Source organism: Trachurus japonicus, chromosome 1 (assembly GCF_045865225.1).
Source record: "Trachurus japonicus isolate A0001 chromosome 1, Traja_1.0".
In the NCBI taxonomy this organism is placed as follows: Eukaryota; Metazoa; Chordata; class Actinopteri; order Carangiformes; family Carangidae; genus Trachurus; species Trachurus japonicus.
In genome coordinates, this window is record NC_140907.1 from 13,924,384 (window position 1) to 13,946,161 (window position 21,778).

At 39.4% G+C, this 21,778-nt stretch overlaps 3 protein-coding genes across 3 annotated transcripts; all 3 read right to left on the minus strand.

Moving 5' to 3' along the window:
- Positions 1 to 3,608: 3,608 nt before the first annotated feature.
- On the minus strand, positions 3,609 to 8,412 carry LOC146991524 (uncharacterized). Its single transcript, XM_085788981.1, has 4 exons — positions 7,886 to 8,412; positions 7,643 to 7,792; positions 6,107 to 6,249; positions 3,609 to 3,710 (listed from the first exon to the last, which is right to left on the minus strand). Exons 1-4 carry the CDS (start codon positions 8,295 to 8,297, stop codon positions 3,609 to 3,611), a joined length of 807 nt encoding a protein of 268 aa, XP_085645107.1. The 5' UTR covers positions 8,298 to 8,412.
- A 2,599-nt stretch (positions 8,413 to 11,011) lies between these two features.
- On the minus strand, positions 11,012 to 12,873 carry LOC146991525 (uncharacterized). Its single transcript, XM_085788992.1, has 5 exons — positions 12,693 to 12,873; positions 12,469 to 12,573; positions 12,155 to 12,379; positions 11,542 to 11,684; positions 11,012 to 11,157 (listed from the first exon to the last, which is right to left on the minus strand). The coding sequence occupies exons 1-5, from the start codon at positions 12,871 to 12,873 to the stop codon at positions 11,056 to 11,058; spliced, it is 756 nt and encodes a 251-aa protein (XP_085645118.1). The 3' UTR covers positions 11,012 to 11,055.
- A 3,174-nt stretch (positions 12,874 to 16,047) lies between these two features.
- Positions 16,048 to 21,519, minus strand: LOC146991526 (mitochondrial glycine transporter B-like). The gene is made up of 8 exons (XM_085773903.1): positions 21,244 to 21,519; positions 20,850 to 20,948; positions 18,803 to 18,927; positions 18,220 to 18,304; positions 17,624 to 17,803; positions 16,619 to 16,787; positions 16,291 to 16,454; positions 16,048 to 16,175 (listed from the first exon to the last, which is right to left on the minus strand). The coding sequence occupies exons 2-8, from the start codon at positions 20,862 to 20,864 to the stop codon at positions 16,053 to 16,055; spliced, it is 861 nt and encodes a 286-aa protein (XP_085630029.1). The 5' UTR covers positions 20,865 to 20,948; positions 21,244 to 21,519; the 3' UTR covers positions 16,048 to 16,052.
- Between the last annotated feature and the right edge of the window lie 259 nt (positions 21,520 to 21,778).

Sequence of the window (21,778 nt, forward strand, 5' to 3'; positions counted from 1 at the left end):
ATGTGCGGGCAAAGCAACACAACAAAACGGTCCAGTGTCAACCAGTCAGATGACCAGATATAACATTTATTTATTGAAGAAAAATATGTTTATATAACATTTGATTACAACAGTACTTGAATGTAGAAACTGTATTCAGACAATTGTGTCAAAGAATATTAACATATCCAGCTGATCTCCATCTTCATCTTGTGAACTTCATACCAGATTTTTCATTTGGTGAAACTGATAGCCTACCTGCGGACACAAAACAGAAAAAAAAGAAAAAAAACTCAGTAAAGACCAAACTTCAGACATTTTAAAATCGTAAAACAAATAGTACATTCTTTTTTTTTCTACATTCAAAATATGCAATCTTTTTGCAAAATGTAGGGTGGATTCGCCTAATGTGGGACACTGCCTAATGTGGGACACTTAAGCTTAAATGGGTGTAGGTCTTCCTATAGCAAAAGAAAGTTAATGTAAATGTGGTCTCACACAAGCTGTGATATTGCATGATCAAAATCACATGACATCTCAAATGTCCAATCATAGATTTGGGAGGGAGAGCCTTCAAACCGGAGGCACCCTGTGTGAAGACCACCAAAATGCTAGGTACTTAGGGTTTGGACAAAAATAATATAATTAATTAAAAAAAACACGTGGTCATAATACTGTTAAAGGGGTAAATGGCTCTGATTTTTTCTTTCTTGTTTCTAAATCTTGTCTTTTTTGATAATGTTCATGAAAAATGTTGTGTTTAGAATACACCAGAAGTCTAAATTGCAAAAAAACGTCCCACATTAGGCGAATTCACCCTATGTGATTGTAACTTCATCTAAAGTAAAAACCAATCCTAGATTTGTAGTTGCATTTAAGTTATCAGGTCATTAATCTGCATTCTTTATTGTGAAAATATTAATTACATTAGTTCATTGGGTAATTTAATCAAAACTGCATACTCCGAACATTTTTCCACATTCACAGTCTCAGTTCTTACTCTCATCAGTTCAACCCCGGTCTTTATCTGGATTAATCGACCCAAACAGCTTCTTACATTTGCGAGGCTTTACTACTGCAAGACAAAAAGCAAGGAATTAACCTTTTACCAAGAGTTCCACTTCCTGAAACTCCAACTGTAAATGCAAAATGTTGCATTTACACACAGAAGATATGTTCAATTCATAATCAATGTCCACAACACACATATTTTAACAAATGAGGAAAAAGATGATGAATTATGAGATGAAAAAATCATACTTACGACAAAACTCCCTCATACAGAGATCTCTTTCATGGCTGAGTTTACTGTTATCTTTTTTCACTATTGTAGCAACATAAACAAACAAAACAAAAAACACAATGTTGTAATATCATTCTATCTTCTATCATTAATATAACCAACAACATGAGAAATATAGCCTACCTTCGTACTTCTTAATACTCTTAAACACAAAACTCACTTTCAACTCCAAGGGAAATGATTGCAGCCAGGAGGAGAAGGCACACTACACCCAGGATCACTGAGGCTCTGACACTCGTCCTCCTTTCTCTGACCACATACACTATAAAACAAAACAAAACATCATGATGGGACTTATTAGGATATTGTAACCTATTAAAATTCCTACATCAAAAACTTGAAATATTATGTGTAGCTCTTCATTAATGGAAACTACAAGCCATAGGATAAAAGAAGATTTAATTGAAAACACAAAATCAAATCAGAGGCTATGATATCAAACTGACCCACATAGAAAACTAAATACAGACATTTGAATTGAAACTGAGAAAACAACCAAATTGAAATCATAATCCGTGTCATTCCTGATGTGGCTGCGCACACACACAGACACACACTTGTTGTACATTGTTGTTTTGTTCATACCTGGACGCTGAGCCTCTGCAGGTGTTGGTATATTAGGTGTCGCGCCCTCCACCCAGGGATTTTCATACACTCTCAGGCTTTCTGCACTGAGATAGATGTCCGCTATTTTCTCCTTGTTGTTCTGGTCACACTGAACCTTCCTGTTGGTGCCTGCCTCGTCGTAAATATGCTCTGACATGTCTCACAGCTATCATAAGTCAAACACCCAGTGCAAATAGGCTCAATGAAGATAGTGTTGAATTCCTCTCTGATAGCTGTCTGTTTTCTGAAAGTGGCTGACACTCCAACTGATGACAGCATTAAAAAAAGAAGAAGAAGAGGAGAATGACGGGAAGTCAATGCTATAGTTCTGTTTGGGCATCTGTTGGTTTGTTCCCTCCTGGGTCCACCTGGTCACAACGGCCTCTGACATTTAAAGGCTATTGGTGACCAGGGGGAGGTAAACATACAGGAAATTAGCCAAAACAGGGATGGGAAAGAGTGAGTGGGGCGTCTGCTGTTGTGGCTGAGTGTGTCACTAACCCTAACTCATAAACAATATAGGTTTCAAATATCTGTCTGTAAATATCTCTGAAGCATTATTGTTGTACATTCCTATTCAGACTGTAGAAGACTAATAATTATGAACTTACAAATCATATCCTTTGGGATATAACAATGTAAAGCTTTTAATATAAGGAGGATTTATAATAACATTCTCAATTTCACCGATGTAACTTTATAGTATATTACTGCTGAAGTAAAAGTTTGAGATTTAGAGTTTTATGTGCGTTTTTACTTTAGAATTGCAAGATGTTCACTACTATTTGCTTGTTGTAACTGAAAACATTCAAAAACAAAAGATATTTGAAATGATGCCCCATTTAGAGGTGAAGGGAAAATAACCACTTTTATACTGTAGCCTATATATATAAAAGCTGATATATTTACTGCTTTCTGTTCCAACTCAATGATCAACATATTGATTCAGACGTTGTCTGATATAAATTAATACACATTTTAGGCTACTTCACAATAAACCCTATTGTAAAGTTCTGTGAAATAATTACTGTAACTATTTGTGGTGTTTTTTTGTTTTGTTTTTTGCTTGTATAATTAATCACAATGATTTTATTTTCTAAATTATTGTTTGTGTCCAGAGCGTGTCATGTATCAGCATTGTAACTCCCTTCAGTCAGTTTGTATATCTACCACATCCACCCAGTCATACAAATAATGAAGTCATCAGAAAAGAAAGAAAAGAAAAGAAATGATCGAAATTTAGACATTGCTGCAGGGTTACGACATTTACTTACAGTACACATAAAATACATATAACTGTACATTATGGAGAGTCAATTAAAGAGAGTAGACACTATTATTCTGACAGACGACAGGTAATTTATAATCACAACGCATATCATTCCAGCTATTAAGGCCAGGATATCTAATCTGAACACAGTCTTCATTATTCTGATAATTGTCTGGCTGTTTATCTGCCCAGTACCTAGAGATAGAAAAAACAAAAACAAAACAACATTTTAGACACAGTTTAAAACCATTGCTAAAAAGAATTTGAAATTCAAAATATTGACATCTATGAATACATCCTAAGTGGGTTCATTTTGAGGTCAAACATGATTATAAATTATGATTATGAATTGCAGAACTTAAATGCACATGATGTCTTCATTGTCAGTATGTTTACCGGTAATACAATCAATACATGGCCATCAGTAAAGAAGAAACTGGAAAAAATGTCTTACGTTTTGTTGACCATCGTTCCATCAACCCATTTCCAGACGTTTTCCTCCTCCAGATCTGTGAGACCAATCCAGCTAGGATTAATTAAGTTTAGAAACACCTACGTAGAGTTGGGAGAGACATTTAGATCACTGTCAGTATAGTTCGTTTCAATCCTCTTTTTGATTAAAATGATGAATTTGGAAAAAAGAAAAAAAAGAAGTATGGCTTGATATCATTTATCTAATTCTGTTAAAGTGTTTGCTGTGAGTGTACAAAGTGTAAACAGTGATTGTTTAGGTAGAAGATAAATACAATACAGTCAACTGTGTCTATCGTGATATTAACAGGATTGAATGTCTGTTGTTTTTTGTGTTTTCACTAAGCAGAAGTCATTGTGGACCTCTGTTCCCCTTTTCAGACAGTTGAGGAAGACTGAACCTGCTTTACCTCGCTGATCTTTTTCCTCTTCTACCTTTAAAGGCCAAATACCTAGGCCTATATATATATATATATATATATATATATATCAATTATGTTTGAAAGGGTTTTAGATATGAATTAGTTTTCAAATATGTTGCAATACATGTGTACAGAGAACAAAATAAAAAAATATTCAGTCAACAACAGTGGCTTTAACCCATAAGAACCCAGACCCATTTATCCTTGAAGGAAAATTAAGTGGGGTGAAACACAGACCAAGTGGAATGCATGGAACACATTTTTGAAGTTTTTTTTTAAATAGCGCCACCTATTGTCAGAGATCTGGAATGTTGCATATATGTCACATCGGGCGTTTTTGGTATCTTAAATTTTCACTTGAAAATAAATGGGCTTAACATTTTCTTTTGCTCTGTAACACAAATTTGACCTTTTATTTGCATTTCCATAACATATATCAAAATTACAAATTTGCTGGTTACTATTAACACCTTTTTAAGACAAGTTTCACAACAAAAAAGGGCAAACACTATAGAAATGCGAATATTGCCTCATATTGAAGGCTTTAACCAGTTACTGAAGCCTTAAAAGCTGTGCAACCACAATTTTCTTTCCAACTACAAATACCTTGGCATCTGGATGGACAGTTGTCTTAATTTTAAGCACCATATCACCACCCTCATTGCTAAACTAAGAACAATACTTGGCTTTCTATACAGAAATAAGTACCGTTTCCCTACTCACCACAGGAAAAAAATTGGAGACACTATTTTTTCTCTGTTTTAGACTATGGAGATGACATCTATGGAAGAGCTGCTAGTTCCACTTTGATTCCCCTGGATGCTGTTTACCACTCAGCTTTACATTTCATTTCCAATGATTCATATAATACTCATCACGGCACTCTTTATCAAAATGTCGGCTGGTCATTTCTGACAGTAAGGGGACAACAGCATTGGTTTTTATCCATTTTTAAAGCCCTGTCACAGTTATTGTCTCTTTATTTATCATCTCTGTTAACTATGAAATCACAAAACATTGGTACCCACTCACAGAACTGATAGTTGGGTCATATTCCATTCGTCAGAACTGAGCTGGGTAAAACGTCCTTCTCTCACAATGCACCACATGGGACCCTCTCTCCCATCAGTGCAGCAGTCCAGAACCCTTGTCTCAAACCTGGTTCATGACTGTTTGACTGAGTTAACTTTTCTTATTTGTTTCCTAATATTTTCTTATGTAAACTCTCATTCTTCTTTGCTGTATTTGTTGTTCTGTATACAACATCTATTGCACGTCTGATGGTCGTCAGTACATCCTGAACACTGTATCCTATTTTGTTACAGAAAATACAGCAAAAAAGCATAATTACATTAATATGGGACCAGCATAGGATACTAAAATCTTGTTCATTTACTGAGAAGAGTGTCTCTGCTAAATCTGTGGTTCAATTTCCGGACTGATATATCATTTTATTAAATATTGATTGAATTTGACATTATTTTTATGTTAACATTTTTAAATTATGTTTTAAATTGAACAATATAGAGTATATTAATTCAAAATACCTGAATCACCTAATTTAATTGAGCAGTTCTTTCCCATTTTCCTCATTGTGACATAGGCGTCACATGGTATTTTTCCTGACTTTTTTAAGGCTAAGGCCCGATGTGACGTATATGTCACAGCAATATTTTCTTAAGTTGTTTTATATGAGTTTCTTCAAAAAATGAGGTCAGAACAGGTTAAATACAACAAGGGACATGTTATAAAAGGATTTGCATTGTGAAATGGGTGGTGGCTTATTTTATTGACAGAAAGCAAGCTTTTTAAAAGTAGCTGCCTCTGTGAAATGTGCCAACTCTGCTGGCCACCATCTTGGAAATGTTGTCATGGATAGAGAGATTCACAGAGAGTCATGTGACTGCACCAGGATGTTGAGTAGATGTCACTTAGGGACTTTATGAGTTAAAAGTTCAACATAAATATGTGTAAGGGGCTTTCCAGGACACTTGAAGGCAGTGTGACACCCGTGTCACCGTGGGTCCTTATGGGTTAAGAGAAACAAAGAATCACCTGGTCCTCCTTGCTGGATATGATTGGCAGGTGTCCACCTTCACTTTCACAGTACTGTTTGCTCTCCTGCCAGTTTTTATTTAAGGAGGTAATTAAATAACAAGAGCTCTCCACCTTTAACCAATTGGGAGGGCAGGGTGTCTCTGTTAAACAACACAACATATGGTTTAGTACATTACTGTATGCAAACCCCATGACAAGGCAAAAGACAAAACACTATACAGAGCATCAAGAAGAGATGCAGCTCTCAGCTGCTCTACTCAAGAAAACATGTTAATTTATTTAAACACGGAAAAAGGGGAGAGATAGGGGAGACTGGGGACAGTTGAAACACTTTTTACATTTTTCTCAGTTACTCAGAGACTATTTGGACTAGGCTCACCAAACTTTTACAGATTAAATTTGTCAGCTAATTAGTCATACCATTTAAAGATGGTTACATATGACACATCAATCACAATATTCATTTGAATGGAAGAATCCAGACGTTGCAACTGACCCCAAACGTGGGGACAGTTGCAACACGGATCAGGGACGGTTGCAACATATTAAACATACATTAAATTTCACTAATTAACTTTTGATTTTTGTCTCAATAAGCATAGTGTTTGGGGGCGGTGCGTGGCGCAGTGGTTAAAGCGGCCGCCCCATGTAGAGGCTACAGTCCTCAACGCAGACGTCCCCGGTTCGAGTCCCGCATCAGGCAGACCTTTCCTGCATGTCATTCCCCCTCTCTCTGCCTCCCCCTTTCCTGTCTATCTCATTGTGCTATCAAATAAAAGGCCAAAAAGCCAAAAAAATATACTTAAAAAAAAAAAAAATAAGCATAGTATTCCTAAAATATGCATTGTCTTACAATAATATTATTTAGTTATTTAGTAATATTTATCAGAGAACAGTTTTGTTTTGCGTAGAACACATGCTAACCATGTCATTTGATAGCCAACAAAACAGTGATTCAAACTAGGTAGGTTTGGATTCATTCATATAAAAGGTCAGGACAGTATGACAAAAATACAGCTCATGAAAAAAGCCACTTTCATACCCTTAAAACAACTTTGTCTCAGTACAAGCAGGAGCAGATGCTGAATATGTCTTTTCTATTATTGGTGGGTAGAGGGTCTAACTGTGAATGTGCAGTGTGAGTGTCATCACTCTAGCATGTTTCTGATTGGAGAAATAACTGTCCCCTGTTGCAAAAGTCCCCAGTCTCCCCTACCACTCCCTGTTTACGTAATCTAGTAAATATAAGCCTACAGCTGGTTAGCTTAGTTTAACATCAATATTAGACACAGTAGTGAACATTAGACACAGTGCAGCTAGTTCTAGTCAAAGTGACAGAATATCACTGATTAGTTTTAGTTTGTTTCATTTGTTAATCTAGAAAGAACGTTAGTTCTGGTCTGAATTTTAAGGGTTGGTAATGTCGTCTTGAATTGATTCAATTTGACCATTCAAAAAATGTCTTGGTAAAATGTAAGATAACAAAAAACTTGCATGCACAATATATTTGTACAACAAAACCTGTACACTCACCAAGCTGTTTTTTAAAATCCTCTCTCTCTTTGGTGACTACAGAAATGTTATTCTGTAGCTGGATTGTGAGGTTTTTCACATCACTGTAATCTGTCTGTAGTTGGTTTCTCTCTCTGGTCAGGTTGATATTGAGGCTTCGGTCTTGAAACCCTGCCACAGAAAGTGTCAAATATGTAAATGATCAAACATCACTTTTATATACCTGAGTAATTTGAGTTGAGTCAGTTGATTTGAAAAACTTACATAGGACAGTCACAGCAATGACTAGAGCCATGAGGAGAAGATACAGCAGCACCAGCAACACTATAGCAGGTCTGATGAGGTTCCTCTTTGCAGAAGGTGCATTGACTGAAATGGCTGAAAGCAGAAATAAATGACTGATGTTATATATATAATAAATTGCACATTTAAAAAACAAAATGCATTGAGAATATTTACACAAGGCAAATCGACACATACAGTCACATTCATTACTTTTCTGTTGGTCCTCAGTAGTGTCCTGCAATTGCGGTGGCGGACTCTCTGCAGAGCAGTTTTCATAAATAAGCACATTTTCTGTCCTCTCTGCATCTGCGTCTGTCTTCTCTGTCTGAAATCTGACTTTCTTGGTAGGGTCTATTTTTGCGTACGTATCCTCAGACGTATCCTCAGACATAATTGTCTAACCTTCGCTAATAGATGTGGCTACTCTGCTCGGCTTGGACCAGTCCACCTGTTATATAGCATGTGTTTGGTCCTGAAGCTGTGCCTGCTATTTAGAGATAGAGAAGTAGTAAGAAACTATTCATGTTGTTAGCAGGGGGAAGAAGATAGAGGAAGCCAAAGAAGCACATGACCTAACTGTACCCTCCTACTTTTCCATCTGTATGTACCTACCAACCTCCCGTCCTTGCTATCTACCTACATACCCAAGGAACTTCCTATCTACCATGTGCACATCACATGGCTTTGTTTTTGTGCTGGAAAGGTAAAATGTTGGAGTTTGCTTTAAAATACTTTGTCCTGATATTATTGAAAAGTTTGGGGATTTTCTACTATTACTGCCACGGTCTTGTGATTTTTAACCTTTGTATGTAGCTGTGTGTCTTTCATATTAGTTTAGAAACTAAATTGACTTGGAAGACACATAAGTGGAGCAGTAAATATCAGTGTCTAATAATTCGCCAACATTACTTTGTTACATACAAGGTGAATATTTCACCACACGTTGAAGGTTTTCTGAATGACTAGAGTGAATGCCAGGAGTTAAAAATCTTTCTTTTTTTTCACAACATATTTTAGGTCTCAATAGCTGCTGCATGAAACTGATCTATTTGCTAATGAATGCTTAACAAAATCACCTGAGTGTTGAGTATATTGTATCCAATACTTTGTCATTATAATGGTTGGTTTTGGTTCTTCGTGTGTAAACATCTAGGGAAATGTGTACCTGGAAATACAAGATCTGCTATTCATACAAAAAAAAGAAAGAAAGAAAAAAACATAAGAGAATTTATTGACATTAAAAACCAGGCCGGCACAGTGTCTGTCTCAGGAAACAAGTAGCTACAATAACAATGACCATATACACATAGGCGGCCTTACCTATGTTTCAACCGTTTCAATTGAAACGGGCCCCAGCCACCAGGGGGGCCCCCAGCTGCCAGCCACCAAGTAAAAGACAGAACAATAATTCATAGGTTTCACCTTATCATACACACACACACACACACAGGCCTACATCCACCACACAACAAACAGCTCTGTCCACCGTGCGGTCACACACTCGACCCCTGATCCGCTCTACAACCACTGATGCGCGTATAATGCCACACCGCGACGGTAGCCTACTAGTCGCTCCTAATTAATAATACGGCAGGAAATATTAATAACAACGTAGGCTTACCTTTGAAAACGGCCCGCAAACTATCAATAGACCCTCGTTTTCCTTCTCCCAGTATTATTCCTTTTCTCTTAGCGTTTCTAATGTCCTTGTGTTTTTCCTGCTTTTCTCCTGACGTGCGCCCAGTTGCGTAACCTGATGATTGACGTCTGTCAATCACTTTCCTCCTCTTTTCTTTTTTTTCCTCGGGTTAAAATGCCTCCAAACAGGCGATCTATGAGTACACTATGAGCACAGCGAGAGCACAACTAAAATGTGATATTATTGGCAGCTTATTTACAGATTTTAATAATGAAGGAGACAGCTGTCTGTCTACTGCTCCAGCACCGCAGCACCTGTAGACGTCTGTCTGTCCGCATGTCTCGTCCTTTCCTTGTCCGTGGTGCTGAAATAACGCGGAGCACTTTGCTCTCATTACTTTTGTTGCCAATTTAAATTCAGTTAAAGCCTGTAGTTTGTCTGAAAATGTACATAATGATTTTGCTTTTTGATGAAAACCAACTTCAGTCCTCGTTTTTGGTTTCTTGCCCTGATAGTGATTTTAACACTTAATGTGTTGTGCGTACCTGGGATGCATGGATAGTGCGTTTACTGCGTCCTTTCAGGGTTGAAAGCATCAGCGACACATGGGCACATAGCTGGCAAATAATTTTATGTTTAACAGGGTCGGGCCTCATATGAAATATTGAAACGGGCCCCCAGATGTCTAAGGCCGCCACTGCATATACAATACAGTCACAACAGAAGACTACAGGAGTCAAACTTCCAGGTGTGAGTTATGGCACATGTATGACAGATACACAGCAAACATGGAGGCATTTAGACATCAACTCCTGTCACAAGCCACTTACGTTCACCATGTAAAAAACACTATCTGTTTGTCAAGTTTAAAGCAGAAGTAAGAGGAATATTTGTGTTAATATAAGTCTTAAATAGTTATATCTTCCGACGGGAATCTATATCTATATCTACCACATCCACCCAGTCATACAAATAATGAAGTCATCAGAAGATAAAAAAAAAGAAAGAAGTTATTTCAAAAAGAAATGATCGAAATTTAGACATTGCTGCAGGGTTACGACATTTACTTACACATAAAATACATATAACTGTACATTATGGAGAGTCAATTAAAGAGAGTAAACACGATTATTCTGACAGACGACAGGTAATTTATCATCACAATTCATATCATTCCAGCTATTAAGGCCAGGATATCTAATCTGAACACAGTCTTCATTTCCCCAATGATTGTCTGGCTGTTTATCTGCCCAGTACCTGGAGATAGAAAAACAAAACAAAACAACATTTTAGACACAGTTTAAAACCATTGTTAAAAAGAATTTGAAATTCAAAATATTGACATCTATGAATACATCCTAAGTGGGTTAATTTTGAGGTCAAACATGATTATAAATTATGATTATGAATTGCAGAACTTAAATGCACATGATGTCTTCATTGTCAGTATGTTTACCGGTAATACAATCAATACATGGCCATCAGTAAAGAAGAAACTGGAAAAAATGTCTTACGTTTTGTTGACCATCGTTCCATCAACCCATTTCCAGACGTTTTCCTCCTCCAGATCTGTGAGACCAATCCAGCTAGGATTAATTAAGTTTAGAAACACCTACGTAGAGTTGGGAGAGACATTTAGATCACTGTCAGTATAGTTCGTTTCAATCCTCTTTTTGATTAAAATGATGAATTCGGAAAAAAGAAAAAAAAGAACTATGGCTTGATATCATTTATCTTTTTTGTGTTTTCACAACTAAGCAGAAGATATTGTGGACCTCTTTACCTGCTTTACCTCACTGATCTTTTTCGTCTTCCACCTAGGCCTATATGGCTATATATATATTTTTTTTTAAATCATATACCGCATTAAATCAGTTAAGTTCGAAAGGGTTTTGGATATGATTTAGTTTTCAAACATGTTGCAATACATGTGTACAGAGAACAAAATAAAAATATTCAGTCAACAACAGTGGCTTTAAGAGAAACAAAGACTCACCTGGTCCTCCTCGCTGGATATGATTGGCAGGTGTCCACCTTCACTTTCACAGTACTGTTTGCTCTCACGCCAGTTTTTTTTTAAGGAGGTAATTAAATAACAAGAGCTCTCCACCTTTAACCAATTGGGAGGGCAGGGTGTCTCTGTTAAACAACACAACATATGGTTTAGTACATTACTGTATGCAAACCCCATGACAAGGCAAAAGACAAAACACTATACAGAGCATCAAGAAGAGATGCAGCTCTCAGCTGCTCTACTCAAGAAAACATGTTAATTTATTTAAACACGGAAAAAGGGGAGAGATACCACTCCCTGTTTACGTAATCCAGTAGGCCGACAGCTGGTTAGCTTAGTTTAACATCAATATTAGACACAGTAGTGAACATTAGACACAGTGCAGCTAGTTCTAGTCAAAGTGACCGAATACCACTGATTAGTTTTAGTTTGTTTCATTTGTTAAGAAAAATCTAGAAAGAACGTTAGTTCTGGTCTGAATTTTAAGGGTTGGTAATGTCGTCTTGAATTGATTCAATTTGACCATTCAAAAATGTCTTGGTAAAATGTAAGATAACAAAAAACTTGCATGCACAATATATTTGTACAACAAAACCTGTACACTCACCAAGCTGTTTTTTAAAATCGTCTCTCTCTTTGGTGACTACAGAAATGTTATTCTGTAGCTGGATTGTGAGGTTTTTCACATCACTGTAATCTGTCTGTAGTTGGTCTCTCTCACTGGTCAGATTTTCATTGAGGCTTTTCACGTCCCTGTAACTGGTCTTTAGTTGGTTCCTCTCTCTGGTCAGGTTGATATTGAGGCTTCGGTCTTGAAACCCTGCCACAGTGTCAAATATGTAAATGATCAAACATCACTTTTATATACCTGAGTAATTTGAGTTGAGTCAGTTGATTTGAAAAACTTACATAGGACAGTCACAGCAATGACTAGAGCCATGAGGAGAAGATACAGCAGCACCAGCAACACTATAGCAGGTCTGATGAGGTCCCTCTTTGCAGAAGGTGCATTGACTGAAATGGCTGAAAGCAGAAATAAATGACTGATGTTACATAAATTGCACATTTAAAAAACAAAATGCATTGAGAATATTTACACAAGGCAAATCGACACATACAGTCACATTCATTACTTTTCTGCTGGTCCTCAGTAGTGTCCTGCAATTGCGGTGGCGGACTCTCTGCAGAGCAGTTTTCATAAATAAGCACATTTTCTGTCCTCTCTGCATCTGCGTCTGTCTTCTCTGTCTGAAATCTGACTTTCTTGGTAGGGTCTATCTTTGCGTACGTATCCTCAGACGTATCCTCAGACATAATTGTCTAACCTTCGCTAATAGATGTACTGCTCGGCTTGGGGCAGTCCACCTTATATAGCATGTGTTTGGTCCTGAAGCTGTGCCTGCTATTTAGAGATAGAGAAGTAGTAAGAAACTATTCATGTTGTTAGCAGGGGGAAGAAGATAGAGGAAGCCAAAGAAGCACATGGCCCATCCACCTATATAGGTATATTGTATATTGTATCCAATACTTTGTCATTATAATGGTTGGTTTTGGTTCTTCATGTGTAAACATCTTGGGAAATGTGTACCTGGAAATACTAGATCTGCTATTCATAAATAAAACAACTAAACAAAGTAAAATCAATACCCTCTTGATTTCTAATAAGAAAAAGTCATAATTCATTTGAAAGAAAAAAACATAAGAGAATTTATTGACATTAAAAACCAGGCCGGCACAGTGTCTGTCTCAGGAAACAAGTAGCTACAATAACAATGACCATATACAATACAGTCACAACAGAAGACTACAGGAGTCAAACTTCCAGGTGTGAGTTATGGCACATGTATGACAGATACACAGCAAACATGGAGGCATTTAGACATCAACTCCTGTCACAAGCCACTTACGTTCACCATGTAAAAAACACTAATATCTGTTTGTCAAGTTTAACTTCACAGACACATCTCTAGTTTGTTCTCAGCCTGCACTGTGCTTTGCTGATCCTTTTCCATTGTTCTTTTTTCCCCCCAGCATTTTTATTTTTTATTCATTTTCTGCTGCACAAACTCGTATCACAGATCACACTAGCCATAACTGAGATCTCTGTCGTGTTAGCAAGGTTAACAAAAGTTTTCAGTCAGATAACATGCTGTTAATGATCCATTTTGTTCAGACAATTAAATCTTTCAGCCCTCCACCAATTAGACCTTCCATTTGGCATATCTATAAACACATATTTTCAATATATTACATCTGTTTTTACACCAACACTAATAAATAATATCTATGAGAAAGGGTACACTGTACACGCAACATAAAAATATGGTCTTCATCTTTTACAACCAATAACTCTCTGCCGAGTCAAGTAGTCATAGAGCCTGTGAGACGCTGGACAGTCGGTAACACTTGATAATAAGTATTAAGCATTAGTTAAGCATTAATAAATACTGAATTCTTCATTTATAACGCATGAATACTGATTAGCATTATAAATACAGTTAGTGCTTATCAATGATGAGCAAAACATTTTAACTGCTTTATAAACTACATACTAATGAGTATTCATGTGTTATAAATGATGAATTTAGTATTTAATGCTTAAAGCAGAAGTAAGCGATCCGGTCGTTTTGGCTAACTTTCTGTCAGCGGATGGAGTTAGCAGTCCTCGCTCTCGTCCCTACGTCACCACATTCACGTGCATCCCTTGGCTGCACACACAGAGAGGACCGCCCCTTTATGCCGTTCTCTCTCCTCATTGGATAAAGGTTGTAGGATACAAGGAAAGTTTTCTCCTCGGCTTACAGCAGAGCAGAGTGACTGACAGACCCGTGTTTCGGACCAAACACTCTATGTAAGTGATTCCCGTCGGAAGATATGACTATTTAAGACTTATATTAACACAAATTGTTAACACAAACATTCCGCTTACTTCTGCTTTAACTAATGCTTAAAAGTGTGTACTTATTATAAAGTGTTACCGCAGTCTCCATGGTTTCTCCAGCACTGATATTCTGTGCAATCTTTTTCGACATAGTAGCACAATGATTAAGCAATGCTTCACTTGCAAGCTTAAAGTTCTTGGGAAATGCAAACAGGAAGTAACATTACTTGTAACACTTATAAGATCTCACCCCCACTTCATCCTGTCATTAAAATAATTTAATAAAAAAAAAAAAACTACTTACAAAAGTGCTTATTAAACTCAGAAAAAGATGCAAATGCCATTGCTCATTTTGACTAAAGGCAGCCTGTGGAATTTTCTTGTAATCAAACAAATGTTATGTCTACATTCAGTTTTTCTGAAAGTGTCTCCTTTAAGTCTGACAAAGCTCTTAAATTAATTCCCCTCCTTGTTAAACATTTGCTCAGGCAATCTTTTGAATATTTTTAAATTGTGTGCAGATTATTTCCATGTTTGCCATCTAACTTTAACAGAAGATGCTTTGACTATCGTGTTGCTCTCATGTGCACAATAGGAGCAAAAGAGGGGACACACTCAAAAAACACTGCTCCACAGTGCTGCTGCTGCTGCTGCTAGTGGGCAGAAACTCCACAGGATGCCTTTAACCCCTCAAAACAATTAAGCAATTAACTACAAAACTCATAAAAATCCACAAAATCCTGATCTGAGATGCCATCACTGGTCTGAATGCATTTTATAATATAGATGTGACTCATCATTACTTTGAAAAGCACATCTGGTTTCATGATGCAAAAATGCCCCACAGTTGTATATTAAGTTTAAGTTAGCATAGTTTTCAGAGGTATGGCAACAAAGGCTTTATTGAGATTATTGAAGTTAACCCAGATATTTTCTTATTATCTTTCTTATAGTTATGTAGCTCTATAAGTATCTGTGATTGTCTGAGCTTGAAACAAATAAATCTCCTCTAAGTCTGCTTGTTAATTCAGACTATTTAATCAGTTGACAAGTTAGAAACATTGATCAACCTTAAGTGTCATAAATGTGGCAGAAGCTGCTGCCCCTCTTCTCTGCAGTGCTTTATTGTTGGGTTACCTCAGCAGAGGTACTCTGTCCTGTTTGTCTTGGCAGCGTTTCCAAACAGCTTGTCAAAGGCAACCGAGCTGCCCAGCAGATATACGGGCCCTCGGTCAAGGGCATGTGGTGAGTGGTAGCCATAGCTCAGGGTGTCCAGACATAAATAGTAAGAGGAGGAAGAAGTTCACGTCAGGGAGAGTCACTCCAGTCCAAGACTGACATACAGTAAGTGTGTCAGGTGTAACATCACGATCTGAAACGTACACACCCACAGACACAGGCACATTTTCACAAACATTAAAATAAGAATCACACACACTCGTACGCACACGCACGCACACACGCGCACCCTCTCCACCCGGTTCCTCTGGTAGTGCTGGCTCACTCTCTAGAAACTCTTCAGCTCCTTTTTCTTCTCGCAGGCGGCTTTTAGTGAGAACAAAGATCATCATACCCTCGTATTTCATCTTCTCTTTCTCAGTACTGTTGCTTTTCAGGATTTGAGGCCCATTCGAGCCATCAGCTGTTCGTAAACAGTCCAAGCCATAGCAGCCATCAGAGTGCGGCGAAGAGACCTGGGTACAGCCCCGCGAAAAAACCCGGCCATGCCGTGCTCCTGAGGGAGAGAGCAGAGCAGGACAGTTTAGTATGATACTGGTGAGGTAACAGTGCCACATCCTTTTCAGTGAAAATGACAGATATCTGCCTGCTGTGATGCAACGAGCACACACCATGTAGATGTAGCGAACAGCATCTGCGGTGCTCCAGTGGGACGGGCTGACTTGAATGTGAGTCTTCACCACGTCTGCAGGCTGCGTTACCAGCGACGCCATGACACCGGCCACCACCCCACAGCCGAAGTTCACCAGTGGGACGTAGGCCGACGAAGTCACCTCTGACAGAGAGACCAGGTGTCAGGAGAAAGGGCCCGAGTAAGCTGCACTGCTGAGTACAGCAGTTTGCTTTCTACACGCATAATATAGATATTTTTGGCAAGTATATTTTAAAAAATAAAATTAGAAAACAACACTAGGTAGCCGGCCTGCGTGTGGGTCTCACCTGGGGGCAGAGCCTTCTTGGCCTGGCTGTAGAACATGACGTAGATGCCAGAGAAGGGAGCGTCTCGGAGCAGCGTGGCGGTCAGCCCGGAGAACAGAGCCCGGACTCCCTCTGTCTCATACACACTCCTTAGAGCCCCCGGCACACTCACATAGTTATAACAGCCGCTCTGAAACAAAATATGACCATAGAATATGATTATTCGCACTTTATTATCTATATTTACTGTATTTTTTTATTGCTCTTTTAGGCTTTAATCGTGTCCTATAGGCTTTTATAATCTTGTCTCAAAGGCTGTGTGCGTGCCATGTCTGTATGTCTACGTTTGTCTGTTGTGGAAGTAAACAAGTTGCCCTTTTGGGATCAATCAAGTTTCGTTATCTAATCTAATTTTATGACATTTTTGACTGTTAGTGTGTTAATTGTGTTATTACAGAGAACTACCCTGTCACGTACAGATACTTCCGTCATTCTAGACACTTCCTCTATGGTTGTAAATTGTGGTTATTAATTTACGGAAGCCAGCTGGAACAGTGTCACATTTACAGTTCAAAAGCCACAGTTTATGAATATGACAGAGAAATTGAAATGGATGCGAGTTATCTTCCTCCGTTTTCCCTCACAGTTGAAAGTAACTCTGATTATGAAGAGAGCCATCAACTACCTGTGCCAGGGTGAAAAATGTTGCTTTATTCAACCACCTATCTGATAATTTTGAATATGATTATTATGAAAATAGTAGTTTTAATGTTGCCAAACTGAAAAATAAACAGTACAAACTTAGTACAAACCAGTTATCACGTTGTCCACTCATGTCAAGTCAGCATTCAGCTAATGTGACTGACTGAAAAATTCTGAACAATTAACATCCCACTCAAAATGATTACAAAAACAGGCTTTCGAGGCACACAGTGGGAATGAAAGAAGTGTCATTCTTCCATTTGAACCGATCTTAAATGATTGATTTTAAATGAATGATTTAAGTCCACAACTCCTGCGACTCACCTCGAAGCGTGTCTTGATGACAGTGAACGGCAGCATGCAGACGCCAGCCACAGCTCTTGCCCCCGCTCCAAGAAGAACAGCCTCACCAGCGTTGGGCGCCCGGTCCAGGAAGAAGTGCTGCTTCAGGGAGTAGAAGGTGCTGAAGTAGATGCCGACCCCGGGGATGCAGCGCACAAATGACTGACAGAGAGAAAAACAAACAAGTTAAAAAGGTGCAGTTAGAAAATGCCAGCCTAGTGTGTAATATGTACTACCACATCTAAAACCTTTGTATAAAATAGTCATGTTTAATTTTGTCTGACTTACTAATTAAAGCCAAAGAGATCTGGTTAAGTTAAGTGTTCAGAACCATGGTACTACATGTGTGTTGTTTTCAAAACCCACATAAAAACACAGTTGTGTGGCATCTAAAATGAAAAGGTGACTTATTTTAGATGAAGATTAGAGTGTCCGTCTGATTCTCAGAGACAGAGACAGAGGTGACGTGAATGTAAGGTGACAGACACTGTCAGCAGGTCTGTGCCTCCTGCCTACAGGCACCAACACAACTTACAGAGAGTAAATGATGAAGGTAATAAACAAGGTCAGACACTCACTGGTGAAACTCCCTTCCAAAGACTGAAGAAATTCTCTGTCCTGACGACATTGACGAGGACGGTAAACATCCCCACCTTGGGTGCGCTGCAGGATGAAGTTAACAGGGACGGTTACAAACACAGTCAAAAATAGAAACATGTTACAACTACAGACAGAGAGATGATAAGTACCGTAGTTCTTATTTTTATAATGGGAGCAAAACACATTTGATCGTTCATCACAATAACTATCCACTGGAAATTGGAGCCAGTGAATATCCACCACCTGTGGATCATCATTTCAAATAAATATCCACTTGTATCCACTAACATTTCCTCGTCTTGTCCCTAGTGGAGGGGAAAGCGACCTCGCAGCCTGACAGTATGATTACATGGTGCTGCTGGTGTGACTAATTGCTCTATATGGGTCATAACAGCTGATTCAGGCCGACACTGCCTTCACATTTTGTCCTGCCATGCTGTGAGCGAATGCGTGCATGTTTGTGCATGTTTGTTATCCTACTAGTGAGTGTGAGTCTTGTGACATTTAGGTAGAATGTGTTTGCATGTTCACACACACATGTTAAGATGTGCACACACACACCCCGGCTTGGCGTTGTTCTGGAGGGTCTGCAGCCGTGTCTTGACCAGATCCAAAGGCTGGAAGAGCAGCGTAGAGCAGGTGCCGCTGAGAGAACCACACATAAAGGCTTTGAGAGCTGGGTGAGCCTGAGGACAATGTCAGAGAGAGAACGAGGAGGGAGGGAGGAATAGACAAGAGAGGGGTGGAAGGAAAGAGGGGATGGGGGATAGCAAAAGAGGACACAAGAGGAGAGAGAAGTGACAGGAGGAAGAAATGGTAGGGACAGAGGGAGAGGAGGGCAAATGCAGAGAGGAAGAGGAATTATGGAAAGAGAGGAGAGAGACAGAAGAGGAGGAGGATAAGGCACAGAGACATAAAAAGGATTAGATACAGTGTTAAAGATATTATATTAACATGCATCATTCAACGTCACTCTCTGTATGGATCTCTTCTAGATGAACGCCAGGGAAACATTACCCCAACATGTATCTGAATCCAAAATGGTGACTCAATAGGGATGAGCTCCAAAATAATAAACACACACAAACTGCACATTAATGTGAATCTGCATAATGCTTGAGTGACATTTCCAACATAACAAAAAAAACAAAGCTGCAAAGGCCAGGTTCCCACACACACAGTGGATGATGGAGATGTGTAGAGACAGTCCCCACACACACACAGTGACACGCACACACACGCACACACACACACACACACACACACAGGCTGCTGGGTTGAATTATACTGAGACTCAACATTATCTGTGTTTACATGCCTTATGGACAAACAGGCAGAGACGGTAGGACACAGATTCAGACAGACAGGAGGACGCTAAAGAGAAATATGTATGTAGAGGAAAATGTTTATCTGAAGACAACAAGAAACACATGTACAGCAAACAAATATACTACACACCTCTCATAAACATAAAGCATATATGTCGCTACCATACACATGCGTGCACATAACATACAAACACGCTCTCCTACCTTCCCCAGGCTGCCTGGGGCTCGGGTCTGAGCATCCTGCTTCTCCTGCATTTTGCCCTCTTCCCCCTGCCTCACTCTGTGATGCTGCTTTTACAAAGAGCATGTTATAAAATAAACCTCCATCTCTCTCATACCTTCCCCTCTCTCCCTCTCTCTCTCTCTCTCTGACTGTGTCTCTCAACCTCTCCCTCCAACCCACAATGGCTTTCTCCTTCTCCTTCTCCTGGTCCTCCCCCACCCCGATATTTCACAGCCAAAGCAGAAGCTTAATCCAGCCTGCGCTTTTCTGTGGGTTTCTATCTTTATCTTCCAGAGACACACTCACACATCTGTATTTCAGTGCAGCCCCCTCCCTGCAAAGCTCACTGCTAAATTGCATCTTTGTCAAACAACATGAGTCATACAGTGGCTGCGTGTTTCTATTTGTGTGTGTGTGTGTACATGTTGAGTAGGGGGCTTTAAATATGGGTCACAGAAAATATATGAAGTAGGAGGCAATTTGCATAAGTTATTAAGAAGCATACAAAAATATCCATGCCATGTTTCCATAATGCCTTCAACATTATTTCTGTCCCAGCTGTGATCAAGATCGGTCTGTCATGAAACAAGAAGAGACCGTGTCAGACTGTGGCTGCAGGTCAGCTGCTGTTCAAGAGCAAACAACACAGTGAAGAACTACCTGCCCATGAAGCCCTCAGGCTGTTAGGTCACTGTGCTGGATGGTAATATTGGATTTTAGAATTATTTTTGACATGATGACTTTGTGTTTTTTTTTTTATCTGCGTGGTGTTTAATCAGAGGATTGTAATTATACAAACACACTTTTCATAATTTCTTTCCAACACAATTTCTGAAATAGTCGCAGCTGTGGTAGAAATCATCTAACATGTCTGCATGCAGCTTTGTTATTGGTTATTTTCAGCAGCTGAGCCACCAACTTGGACTGGATGCTCTATCAATAATCAATAATTAGTTGTGAATGAAGTATGGGTGCATCCACAGACTGACGGTCTCCGGTGGTCTGGGTGATGATCACGGTGACCTCAGCACGCAGCAGCCGGCAGCTGCACACTCACCGCGGCTAACTCCATCTTTGACTGTGCTGTCGAGCTGGATGAATCCCGTGTCTCCCCTGCTACTGCCGTTTTGACGGTGGTTGATTTCAGCCAACGCTGCTACAGACAGAGAGGAAGTCAGACCACAGACACATTTCAACACATTACAACATAAACACAGCAGCAGCAGGGTGTAAACAGGCTGGCTCCAGTTAGCTGGCTGTCAGAGGATGTGCAGATGCAGACATCAGTCTCTCAGGACAGGACACGAACCAGTCCATCTCTCAGTGTATAGTTACTAACACCATACTTGTTAACCTTGGGAGCAGATTTCCCTCTGAAAACAGCCTCTAGCCGAGCACACACGTGTTACCTGACCAGCTAGCTGCTGACTTAGCATGTTAGCTCCACTTACCGGACTGTGAGGTCTGTTATGTGTCGGTGGAGGTGATGTCCACCCCGGTAGGCTCCGCAAACACCATGTTTTGCATTTACTCGGGACAATTTTACTGCAAATGGCCCCCGACGGTGTGAACGAACAGCCAGTAAACAAACCCCGCTGCTGTCAGGCTCAACGCAGAAGTTTCTGGAGAAGCTAGTTAGCTACAAGGTTAGCATCTGTCAAGTTACTGAACTTCACACTGGCTCTCCTCGATATTAACGCACGTCCTGCCCGCGCATGGACTATTTCCTGACCTGGCCGTCCGGTTTTCTCTTCAGTCGGAAGTCTTAAAACGCGTTAATATCTGTCCTTTCACTCCCTAACGTGGCTGTTACGACTCTGATAGCAACTTAGCACTGGGCTAGCACGGTTCACCTCCAGCAGCGGTGACACGCGCACACACACATACCGGTAGATAAATATCTATCACACACACACACACACACACACACACACACACAGAGAGAAACATCACGGGTTGTCAAACATCGGTAATAAGGATTGGGTC

Bases quoted from the DNA above. Each gene is read 5' to 3' on its own strand.
- LOC146991524 (XM_085788981.1), bottom strand. From the start codon at position 8,297: ATGTCTGAGGATACGTCTGAGGATACGTACGCAAAAATAGACCCTACC. The intron at 7,793-7,885 runs GTAAGTTTTTCA...TTTCTGTGGCAG, and splicing joins CATTGCTGTGACTGTCCTAT to GGTTTCAAGACCGAAGCCTC. The intron at 3,711-6,106 runs GTGATTCTTTGT...AACTCTACGTAG, and splicing joins TATCCAGCAAGGAGGACCAG to GTGTTTCTAAACTTAATTAA.
- LOC146991525 (XM_085788992.1), bottom strand. From the start codon at position 12,873: ATGTCTGAGGATACGTCTGAGGATACGTACGCAAAGATAGACCCTACC. The intron at 12,574-12,692 runs GTAATGAATGTG...CAGCCATTTCAG, and splicing joins TACTGAGGACCAGCAGAAAA to TCAATGCACCTTCTGCAAAG. The intron at 12,380-12,468 runs GTAAGTTTTTCA...ACACTGTGGCAG, and splicing joins CATTGCTGTGACTGTCCTAT to GGTTTCAAGACCGAAGCCTC.
- LOC146991526 (XM_085773903.1), bottom strand. The intron at 16,788-17,623 runs GTGAGTCGCAGG...ATTTTGTTTCAG, and splicing joins TCATCAAGACACGCTTCGAG to AGCGGCTGTTATAACTATGT. The intron at 16,455-16,618 runs GTGAGACCCACA...TCTCTCTGTCAG, and splicing joins CAAGAAGGCTCTGCCCCCAG to AGGTGACTTCGTCGGCCTAC.